This window comes from Halyomorpha halys, unplaced genomic scaffold (assembly GCF_000696795.3).
Source record: "Halyomorpha halys isolate HHAL.00 unplaced genomic scaffold, Hhal_1.1 Scaffold832.1, whole genome shotgun sequence".
Classification (NCBI taxonomy): domain Eukaryota; kingdom Metazoa; phylum Arthropoda; class Insecta; order Hemiptera; family Pentatomidae; genus Halyomorpha; species Halyomorpha halys.
The window spans coordinates 139,309-151,716 of NW_027113014.1; the positions used below are offsets into that span (position 1 = coordinate 139,309).

General features: G+C 34.1%; 2 protein-coding genes across 2 annotated transcripts in view; both read right to left on the reverse strand.

Annotated features, from left to right (window-relative positions):
• Positions 1-4,593, reverse strand: part of LOC106686500 (lipase 1) — a 19,815-nt gene extending 15,222 nt beyond the window's left edge. The window contains exon 1 of the mRNA XM_067050649.1: positions 4,465-4,593. Coding sequence (XP_066906750.1) covers positions 4,465-4,593 — 129 coding nt within the window. The remainder of the gene's footprint in view (positions 1-4,464) is intronic.
• Positions 4,594-5,722: 1,129 nt separating this feature from the next.
• The window catches only part of LOC106686521 (lipase 1), a 16,299-nt gene continuing 9,613 nt past the window's right edge, over positions 5,723-12,408 (reverse strand). Inside the window, exons 3-9 of the mRNA XM_014429874.3 lie at positions 11,600-11,714; positions 10,221-10,318; positions 9,550-9,707; positions 9,322-9,480; positions 8,179-8,260; positions 6,643-6,785; positions 5,723-6,036 (exon numbers count right to left, since the gene is read on the reverse strand). Coding sequence (XP_014285360.1) covers positions 5,809-6,036; positions 6,643-6,785; positions 8,179-8,260; positions 9,322-9,480; positions 9,550-9,707; positions 10,221-10,318; positions 11,600-11,714 — 983 coding nt within the window. The 3' untranslated portion in view covers positions 5,723-5,808. The remainder of the gene's footprint in view (positions 6,037-6,642; positions 6,786-8,178; positions 8,261-9,321; positions 9,481-9,549; positions 9,708-10,220; positions 10,319-11,599; positions 11,715-12,408) is intronic.

Sequence of the window (12,408 nt, forward strand, 5' to 3'; positions counted from 1 at the left end):
CTAGTTGCCGAGATGAAGCGGACGGACCAGTAAGCTGATAAGGCTAGGTGCAGCTCTAGTTGCCGAGATGAAGCGGACGGACTAGAGCCGGGGAGAGACGGGAAATTACACTGGTTGCTGAGATGAAGCGGACGGACCAGTGTAACCGTTAAGGAAGTAGGTTACAATCTTAGTTGCCGAGATGAAGCGGACGGTCTAAGATTGCTGGAGTAAGGGAGAGAAAATAGGCCATAGTCTATGGTGATCATAATAAAAACCAACTCTTGAGAGAATAGATTAGCAATAAACTTCTCTATCTCGAGTAGAGTGTAAGCCACAAGTGCTATGACTAGACCCGGAGAAGGCTTGATTAACTCTACTTGAGATAGTTCCGTAGAATCTTATTGCTCAATCTCTTTTTATTTAATGATTAACAATCTTACATTTTACATATAACATATATACATTTATACAATAGGTCGTATTTTTATAATAATAAACTTATATACAATTGTACAGCTTCTTAGGCGCTTGTAGTGCTGGCCCCTAGCGGGTTACCGCGGAACTACGTGTTCGCTCACTGTTACAAACCCATGTCCTTGGCAAAGGTTTTTATTTATTCTTGAACTCTATTTATTTATTCTACTACTATTATTAATTCGATGCTACACGGTTTGTCGCGTTGAGGTCTACTCAATCAGCAACTGGCAGAAGCTTCTGTTCATTCCTACTGGCATCCACCTGCAGTCCCTCACGTATCTAGCCGATCGTTGACGACCTCATACAGTAGTCGCTATGGGATATCCTTTCCACCCATCTTTGTCACGTGAACAGCTTCACTGATTCGGAATCGTTTTGTTTCTGCGACCATATTAAACCTTCAAAAGAGTACTCAATTAGACTGACATTTAATAATACCTTCCAAAAATAAACTATACTTATGCAGTGAGAATCAATTCAAAATAATTGTAATACTGTACTTTTGTTTATTTTTAATCTTTCCATTCATCTAAATCGGTTATGTAATTTTAAACATATATTAAATTTAAAGAATTTCATTAGATTTAATTATGGCAATTTATTTTTAAATACTTTGGACTGGTGACGAACAATAAGTATTTTTAATACTAATAGGTCAATTTTAAATTTTAAAAAATGTGACATCATTTTATAATTATGTTCAAAAGAAACCTACAAATCAGAAAAAAAAAATCTTTATGAAAAAGAAGTTCTTCTTTATGTATCCTGTCATTAAAGCTATTGTCTATGGGTTGTGGTTTTTGTTTTATTTCCTATTCCGTTCATTAAGGGGTTTAAAAGTTAGGGCAAAATTGAAGGAAATTACGAGTCAATTAGTATTAACAACAGTTGTTAACAATCCTAAGGCTTTTTTTTTAGAATACTTGTAGTTTTTTTTAAGTTAGTTGAATCAGTGGGACAGGTACGTGATGCTAATATTGCCTTATGGAGTATCAATTTATTTCTGGCTACAATGTATATTATAGTTGAAAGCAATAGAATATACGATCGGGCACATAGTCTTTAGTACCCAGGATTCTTATTCGGGCGAACAGATAATGATGTTCTACATGTGACAGAAATTTAAACTTAATGGTGCTGTCTTTCAATCCGATCCTGTTACGAGATACCAGATAGTCATATCTAAAATCTCATTTCTTTTTGCTTCAGTTAAAACCAATTCGGTGAAGTACGTCTACCCTGTTGTCACTTGTATCATAATCAATTGTAGCCATTAGACCTTTTGAGGTACCTCTACACGCTTGTCAAGCCATGGCGAATTCACATATGGATATCTGTTATCGGTTATCTGTCTTGGCTGGTACGAATTGGTCAAAAGTTGTTGCCAATCCTCCAAGAGTCCGTTTTTGGATACTAATCAAAGGGGGTTCGTGAGAGCGCTTGTGTAGCATCTTCACCATTGTTCTTTGTTTAGTTGCAACTGCGAGCTGTTAGAAGGTATTGTTAGTCTTCAATAGTTAATAGATGGCAACACTGTCTTCTGAACGGAGAGGTTATATGTGTGTTCTATTGTATTTAGTTGTTACTATCTCAAACCAATTTCTTTGTATTTATGAACTTTATCAATAAATCAATTTATCAATTAATATTTCGACCACTGCAGATTTATTGGACCTTAATTTAATAGGTAGAAGGTGTTATTTGTTGTCACTTGTTAGATGTAATAAGTTTAACCATAGAAATGATTAACATGTTTGCATGTTATGGTGCACGCCTGTCATGTTTGCCTATCTGAAAAACAATAGCTTGTGGATACGGGGCTTGGATGATTCCTTTGTTTACTGAGCATTGGTACAAGTCTCCGATTCGCAGCAAATGGCCAACATGTAGACCCGCTTTTATGGTGCCTCTAAACATTTGCCAAAAAATGGTAAATTCGCGGCATGCGCTTGCGTGTTGGCCTAGGTTTGCGGCCGACCAATTGAGTGTTGGTTTTTAGGCACAAATCAAAGCGCGCTTGTGCTGCATCTACACGTTTGTTTTAAGTTTGCATTGCTTAAGAACTGCCAACTGATGAATATTTGTGCTCACCGTGTTTTAATTAATTAAAGAATTTGTACATGTATATCTAGCATTACGTTTATAGTCATTTATGGAATTGTGAAATTTTAAAATTAAACCTAACAATAACCAGTATTTTTTTTTAAATCCCAAGTCCTCCATTGAGGTCCAAAAAATAATTCATGATTTATATCTCAAGTCCGCTACGGAATAAATATTGCCTGGCCCAAGTGGGAATCGAATCTACAGTGTTCTTAATCAAGTACACTCCTCGTCTCAACGTGATCAGCTATTAGGGCCTCAAATCTAGTTTTTCTTAAACATAAAAATAAAATTATGTGGGTGTCTATTTTTTAACAACAGTGAACATCTGTAAAATAACCAATTATTTACTTGGACATACCAAATCAAAATGGTAATACTCAATATACTCGGTATGAGGGGTATTACAGGAGGAGATCTTCCAGGAGTTTCGCCGGCCCCTTCTAATTCTTTGAAAGAGGAGAAGAAGTTGAAGATGAGGATCAAAACATAATCCAACAGACTGTTGACTGTTGTAGGAGTTCCGAAAAAAATTAATTTAATTATTCATCTGCTAAATGCTCACTTCTATTCAATGCCGGCTAGTATTATAAGAGAAGTCAGTGAAGTTTTATGATGAAATATAAATTAATTCCACATTAATACACATAAATATTTTCCAAGAGGAAGGATGTTTATGAATGAGTAGATATTAATATAAAATGTTCATTAAAAACGTTTAGCTTTGTAATATAAGTGCTCCATCTACAGATTTTAATTGAATAATACTTAATTCATATTTTTTTTCCGCATTTATGCCATAGTAATAGACTTTTAAAATGCAAAGTCAACAAAGGCCTGTGAGTGGGCACTTTATACCCGTTTCATTACCATAGAGCACGGGATGTCTGATACAAATAGGGATAAGGGGGAGGGGGCTGATTGGTCGAAATTAGTCATCACTCATGACGGAAAGATTCGCTCTCCCACCCCCTTGGATCCGTAGAGCCGTCAGACTACTGGAGGTAACTCACACCAGTAGAGCGTAAGAGAGTAGTCCAACGCCGAGAACTTTTATAGAGAAGCGTGTTATGGTGCCTTCATGGAAATAAATACAGGTTTTCGTGCTCCAGCAGCCTTCTGTGGATTTAGACCTATTTGCTACTATCCATGAACCCGATGAGTCGATGGGAGGAAGGACACCAGTCCTCCAGGAACACCAGTTGGAGCTATGGGTAGGCGAGGTAGGTTCTTAAAAAATGGTAAAAACATAATTAATATTTTTCTTTAGGGCAGTCGGTAATTTGTATCTACTCGGTGAAAAACAAAATTGTAACATTTTATTTTCAGCAATTCTGAAAAATCTGTACTATAAAAAAATACTCTTGTAAAAAATAAATTTGTAATGTTGTTAGTTGGTGATACTCACACAAAAATCAAAACAAAAACAAAAAACATGAAAATCTGAGACTTAGATTTGACTTTATGTGGAGTGACACAATACAGGTTCCTGTTGCAAAGGAAATTTTATCTGGAGCAACTGTAAATAGAAATATATATATTATAGTAATGATTATACTTTAAGGAATAATTTATAGTCCGAGAAACACTAGATATAATTGTTATAAATATATATATTTATTGCTCAGGGTCCAAGTTTCTCCACCTTATGTGGTGACTGGCCTTTAAGTTTTGTACTGGGTGAACTTGGTGGTACGGCTAAAAAGTTTGCTTTTGATTAGCCTTACAGTGGGGAAATAAGCCCTATTTCCAGCAACAATTCTGCTTTTAACTCCTTCTTCTTCATCCTGGTTCTCATTGATAAGATAAAGCCAATGTTTCTTAAACCAAAACTTCTTACCACTTCGAAATTATAGGGGCCCATTACAAGGCAACTCTGCATCTGGTCCAGAGGCTTCTTACCCAAAAGCATAATCTTGGTTTTTCCCTATTAATTTGCAGGCCCACCCTTTTTGCTTCGACATCCATCGCTTCAAAAGCAGTCCTAATGCTCTGGGCGACGTCGTCTGCATAGGCCAGAACTAGGGTCATCTTTGTGAATACTATTCCTTCCAAATTTATTCCAGCTCTGTTTATGATTGCTTGTAGAGCGATATTAAACAGGAGAGGAGCTATTGGGCCACTCTGTCTTAGGCCATATTCCACTTCAAAAGACTATGATTATTCACTGGATTTTACTTGGCAGGTTGTGCTCACCATTGTGCATTTTACTAATCGGATGAGTTTACTAGAAAGCCCCAGTTCATTTCCCCAGGGTTTGAAAGAGTAATTCTGAGGACAATCTTAGTATGCGAGAATGGTAACTGGCGAAATGCGGCAACGTGGTAGGCCGTTGGGCCGATGAAGGGATGCTGTGAGGCGGGATCTGCGACAACTTAGGATCCCAGTTACCCTTACAGAAGATAGAGAAAGATGGTTGGCGGCCGTTGAGCAGGCCAAGGGCAGCTTCATGCAACTGTTAAAGAAGAAGAAGAAATATATATATATATTTAAATCCTCGCTACGTTTAAGCATCTTCCAATGATCCCTTTAGAACAAATGAACTGAAATTCAGTATGTAGGAGCGTTGTCTAAATTGAACAACACCATGAAAATGGGGATGACTTTCCCAAAAATCGTTCATATTTCGTGTTATCAAAATTTAAAAACTTTTGAGCACCCTTACAGTTACGCCAAATTAAATTAGAGGGTTAAAGATTTGTACTTAAATTGAATTGGTGTTGGCAACACTTCGCTTTAGGGTATCTTTTTTACTCCCACCCCTGCCATTTTCTTTGTGATGTTTTAAATTTTTGATTAATTAAGTTGTTTGCACCTGCTGAAACTTAACAAACTTGGGAAACTTAACAACTTAAAAACCTCTACAAAATTGGGCTATATAATTGAAAACATGTAAGTGAACTGCATTCGTGATAGAGAAATGTCTTTTGGGACAGACAGAAACATTTTTCTAACTCTTCCTCTCCCCCCTTATGTAAAGAAGGGGAGCTTTTAAGGATATGAAGACACATTCTAAATCTGTAAAAATGACCACAAATGTTTTGAAAAAGTTCTTTGTGTCAAAGAGGTATTTATTTCAATGGAAATAAGTGTGGTTTTCATGCATAGGGATATTAATAATTAAACAACACATCTTGTTATTACATTTTGTATTAAAATAATAAAAGTGTTACTAATTTTTAAATCGTTAAACAATTTAGATCTTCATTAAAAAATTATTAAACTATTGTCGGTGGTTAGTTATGCCTATGTTTTCTTTTTGATAGAGCGTTCCCTTCCTACTCTCTCTTCTATAATAAGTTCTTCCGCGTCACCTCCGTCCTGAGAGAAGGAATCGAGGATTTCGATGATGCGGGGGTTAAGAACTACGTTAACGTTGTCACCTATGATCATATCGGCGTGTGAGAACTTGGGGTCATCCACAACAGCGTTGGTAATGATGTTCGCTATTTTAGATGCATATCTTCCCACTGACTGAAAAAAAAAATAATAACTATATGCCTTAGAATTTTTTTTTTAAATTAATGATCTTATACTGGAAGAGTTCCTAGAAACTAATATGAAATTGGTGAATGAACAACAATCTTCCTTATTTAAATATATTAGTTTATTACACAGACAACAACATTTCGTGGTTATCCTCCATCTTCAGGTTGCTAGAAAACAATTTTAACATATGCTTACAACATTAACCCAATATCACATTATTCATTAAACTATTTATCTGATAAACTTTTTTGTATAATATATAATTAACTCCTTATTAGTCACTTCAAGCTAATATTATACATATTGTTGCCAAGTTTAATGAATAATGTGATATAGGGTTAACGTTGTATGCATATGTTAAATCTGTTTTATAGCAACCTGAAGATGAAGGATAACCCCGAAATGTTGTTGTCTGTGTAATAAACTAATATATTTAAATAAGGAAAATTGTTGTTCATTCACCAATTTCATATTACTTTTTTTTTGTTTTATTTTAAACATATTTTTGCTGCATAAATAAAAATGTATAATATTTACAATATTGTTTTTGAAGTTGTTATTAAAACGCTTGCAATAATCGGATGAACTTACTTGTTCACTTAGCGTAGGATCGTTGAGGCTCCAGAACAGAGCTGTTGGTGCAGTCACTAAATCCAAACGATACTTCGGCGGTTTCAATGAATTGTATCTCATCAAATTTTCTGCTGGCCCAAAATCGAACTGTTGAAACTGATCTGCATAATAAGATTAATGTTTGTAACAATATACAGAATGTTTGCTCAAAAAAATAATAAATAAAGCAATATTCCTTCATTTTACTATTAGTACTTCAAAAATAAAGATGACTATGTTGAAAAAAAAATTTACAGTTAAGTGTAAAATGTGTGCTTTGTTAGCCTTTTTCAGTACATTAAACTTACAACGAGTACAGCCAGATTTAATAAAAACAAATCCATCTTAACCCATGTAGAGTCTAGAGGAAATAAATTGCACTGAACCCATGAGAACTATGGTTATACTTAATATCTACACGTTTGACGTTTGCCGCAAAATTAACAATTAACTTCTATAGAGGCTTGGTAAACAAAGGAAGCAACGAACGTCTATTTCCACATGCTTGTTTCGTATTTTTGAATATTTTAGGCTATTGCGTTAACTATTACTATTTTTCTCTTACTATTACTTTATTTTGTTTCATTATAAAAAGAAACAAAATAAAGATACGAAATAAGGTGAAATTACAGGGAACATAAATATAAGCAATGTAAGTTGTAGATGATAACAATTCATATAAATTGTACTAACTTATAAATTCAACTTTCGCTCTAGAATTTTTATCAGAAACCTTTTTACTTTAATTACCTAGTCATATAATGTCTTCATAAATTTATATTTGGGTTATGTTAAATCAAAAATAAACTGCTGAAGTTAATTAACAAGATTTGAAAACGTATTTACACTAGGTAGAATTTTAAAATATACAATCTTAAATAAGAGTTAATTATTGAATCCAAAGGTTAGGGAACTGTTTAATTAATTAAAACCGGGAGATCTCAAATATTCATTTCCCGGCAACAAATTCAGGTCAACTTCTACCAGACAATCTTAATCCACATGCTTGAGTTTGCGTATTTGGCATTGATTATCAAAAGTGTAGAGGCACCTTAAAATAAGATATCTTTGGTTTTGCAAAGATACAATTTGATCAGAAACAAGCTCAACCGACAGGTTTTCGCCCTAAGGGTGTATAAAGGATGTATATGGCCCATGAGGGCTCTTGTACCCAAACGGTCAATCCAAAGCTGATTTGCCAGAATAAATAATTATCTGCTAATTCGAAACAGGACTAGGGGCGTAGGAGCAGAGCGCCTTACTCACTTAGCTTCCTGGCCCTTTATATCCGGATAAAGTATTTTTATGTACTGTTCAAGTTTTCATTTTTGTGAAAATATTTTGTACAGGTTCGATCCATTTATATTTTAGATAAAAATTCATTAAACAATTAATGCCAAGAGTTGAAACGTTTTACCCAATAAGGTTATGTTAACCATGGACCTTGGTAACATGTAGCCAAAATGATTCAGATTCACTGTCTACTAATTATTGAATATCCCGAAAAATGTTTACCTGCTAGTCTGTTTTGTGCTGCGTGTATCAATGTCCGTAGCGACGTACTGGATGCATAGAGGACGAACGTAGACCAATCATCCTATAAACCAATGATTCGATAAAAGTATTGCTTTCAACTTTGAAGTACTATAGATTTTCAGTTATATCGTTTTATCTGTAAGAGTTAATGGCTATCTATTACTTTTATCTGACTGTAGAAATTGAAGAAAAAAAACCCAAATCTAGAGGCATCTTGAAAGAATTTTCAAATATACTACAAAAAATTGGAAAAGAGGAGGGGTCTGTAGAATGTTGATTTCTTAAATGTTTTTAAGTATTAAAATCGTATTGCTTTTTTTTTTGTTTTGTTTTTTGTCACCGTTCTAGTTCGGGTTTCGCTGCTAAAGCGTAGATATACCACTATTCCAAAGCAGATAACATATAAATATCAGTACAGTTCTTTTGATTGGATCAGTTTTAATCCACAGACCGTCAGAATCCATGGAACTAAATGTTTGAAGATCGTTTCAAATCCACAATATTACTTCCAATTATAATAGTACAGTATCATAAATTCTATCTCTATGTGTACCGCCAAGAGGCAGCTAAGTAGGAATAGATAGTCTATAAAAAAAAATAAGTAAAAGATTTATAGATTTTTTATTTATAAAACTGATACAAAAGATCAGAATTTCCGCAACTGACATGAATTAACTGAACAGCTCCCGACAAGAATATGACAAGGCTCAATTTTTAAAACAATAAAAATTTTGTAAAAATATACCATTATTTCTTTATAAAGTTATTTGTTGCGTTTACTTAACACCATAATTCCAACTTGCTTTCCTGTGATTCATGAAATATGAACTAAATGGAACATAATAGGAATAATAGAATTTTCGAAACAAAATATTGCGATGTTTACTTTTTCACAATTCTAAATTAAGCAATTGATATTTGGTTTCACTTGATTAAATAATTTTACTTCGACAAGTGGACAAATGATCTAGATTTTTATGCTTTACAATTTCAGAGCTCAATGTGGCAACGGGAAACAATTTTATCGAAAATGAAAATCTGACAGAAAAATAACAATTTATATGTGTCATTTCTTTTATAAGATTAAATCAGAAATGTTAAGAAACGTTACTGAATACTTACTATGTTCAAATTCTTCCTGTTTTCCCCGACGAACAATCCGAAAATGGTTAGGCAAATTTCTTGCGTGAGGGCTTTATTGCCGCAGAGGACTTTCAAAGCTTGAACACTAGCGGCGCTCCTCGTACCAACTTCGATGCTTGATGATCTGCTAAAGACGTTCTGTGAATATTCATTTTTTTTTGGTTTTCAGGAATTTAATGTAACGTTTTTAATAGAGCAGATACTTACAGTTGTTACAAAGTCCCTCACCGTCGCTAGAGCCTCAAGCGCAGATGAAGTCTGGTTCCCCAACCTCTGATATATGACAGGTGACATCAAAACAGCAGCTTTTATCTTGGCGTTGTATTCTGGCCGGGTAGCGCACATCACTGAGTATGTCACTGTGCCTGATAAACACATAATTACAATTGGTGCCATGAATTCAAAATACATCCATAACACGGAGTTGTTAGTTAAATGTCACTATGGCACTTGATACCCATAAACTAGGATTTTTTTTTTTATTAAAAAGCCTATTCCACTACAATCCATAAATGATTATGAGTTCAGTACCCTAATAAGGGAATACTGTTTCTTGACAGCGTTCATTTATATAATTTCAAAACCTCTAACATATAATGAAGATGATAACCTATGATTTAAACATAAAAAACATACCATTTACACATCGCTGTTTTGTTTAATAGTGGTACATTTGATAAAACAAATAATTTTTATTTTATCATGAATGGAATGTATTATAAAGATTGTATTGTGAACTGGGATGACTTTCTCCACTCGTATCCTCATACAGACTGTCCCAAAGCTAGCAGTAGTAGTGGTCACAAAGGAACAGGAGTCTAAATGATTTAACTAAAAAAAAAACAGACTAAAAATATGGATATTTTTTTTTAAATTACCAAATGAATGCCCAATGAAGAAAAGCTGCTCAACTTTTCGTACTGCCAATATCTTGTCGACGAAGGCTGGTATGTCGTAATATCCCGATTCATGGAAACTGTATAACAAAATCAATAAATTCTGTTGTCAAAATTGTTTTAATTTTTGTTTAGTTATATAAAACACAAAAAACTGCGTTAAAGATGAGAAAATCCATTTGAGAATAAATTGGAAGGTTCCAGTTATAAAGCTTGGAGTCTCTCAAGTTGCGGAAAACAAACTTTAGCATTCAATGTTATGTCACATTCTCAGGTAGCAACCATTATATGCAAAAGTGGTGTAAGTCAAACCTACAATTTTAAGACATTCATAGCATTAGAGTAAGTTCTACAAAGGTGTAGTAAAAAAGAACAGTTTTTGTCGTAAAAACTAGTCAATCACAAGCATATCCAACTATTTTAAAGCATGAGGTGTAGATAGTTGACCGTAGATTAATGATTGGAGAAGTTTGTCGGGGGGTGCGGTCAGCAAAGAACAACATAAATAAGCAAAACCATATTTATTTATTTTATGCCGACGTTTCGGCCCGAGTTTCAGGTCTTTATACCTTCTACGCCGTAACCCCTGATGAAGACGAAACGTCGGCATAAAATAAATAAATATGATTTTGTTTATTTATGTTGTTCTTTGCTGACCGCACCCTCCTCCCCCCCCCCCCGGCAAACTTCTCCGATTATTTTAAAGCATCTGTAGTGAAGGTGCTGAGTAATAAATTAAATAATTATTTTTTTAAATTTATTATAATGAGAATTTTTTAACAACTTTTATTTATAACGGCTTATATTATTTGTGGTCTGGTTCATCGTTTATATTTTTCAGTTTTCTGCTGTTTGATGATTTCCTTCTTCAGGGAGGAATATAATAGAGGGAAAGTAAGCTGCCAGGAAAAGTGAAGCTAAAAAGACGCACCTCAGTCAGGGGCGAGGTTGCGGAATAGGAGCCAATCACTTGCTACCTTTTCCACGCTTAGATTAAATTATACGTTCCTATTAATCTCAACTTAAACCTAATCCTCAGGTGCGTGATTTTGCTTAGAAAGAGAGTAGGGTATCCCACCCATCCGAGCTGTGACAATGCCACCTCCCGTTTTCTTTCTGTATGTCTTTCAATGTCTATGAATGATGTGTTGTCTCTGACTGATGTGTCTTCTGGTATTGTTTGCGTGAATTGCTGAATTTCGTTCTGCACGTTGATAGGTCAGTTGTTCGCCGCTCTAGCTTAGAGACTCAAAGCATTGTGGTTAGAATCTTAGTGATTTTTTTAAAAAATTATTTTAGTACACACCTTTTTACATTGATTTATTTGCAGGTATTATTTTTAAAAAAAAATTAAGACTGACCTGAAATTCCAAAATCGAGGGTCTGTCTTGGGATACTTCAGGCTGTATTGATTGAAAAACGTTCCTCTTTGGTTAGACAGCCACACGTCATAGCCAAGATCCAGCAACATGAATGCTATAATAATAATTTTTACAATGTCATTCTATAGAAAATTACTATAAAAGAGTTGAACTCTATAAATTGAAGTCTAGCCTTGTCTGCTGACATTTAAATGAGATTTGTCATTTATTAACAAATATCCTTTCTCCATAATCATGTTATTTTGCTTTATGAGAAACGAAAAATATAAAATATTATAAGCTCAAACTAGATTTTGGACTTGATGATTCCGAAAGATTAGAAATAAGATTTTCCTATTCCAGCATTGTGTATTGAGCTAAGAAAAAAGTAAGAGATAATCTATACTAACATATAAACAAAGTTGAAGAGTTTTTTGGTTCAAACGTGTATTTTCAACAGGAACAAGCCGATCTGAAAAATTCATTTGTGATAGATAGATCATTAATTGAGGGAAAAACGAAAAAAAGATTCGCCTAAATATCCAGTTCATCTCATTGCAGCCCAGGACCATCATAAGGAAGCGATGAAGGGCAAACCTCAATTTAATAAAATAAAAAAAAGGCTTAGTTAAATATTAAAAAAAAAATATATTCAAAATAAAGTATACGACAATAATTTTATTTTTTGCACGCCTATAGATCTGCGATCGTAGTTGCCAAAGTGAAAAAGTACAAATGAATAGTTAAAATGTTTATAAGTGGATTATTATTGCAAACACAATGTTAATAGTTTGTTAATTATGAGAGAT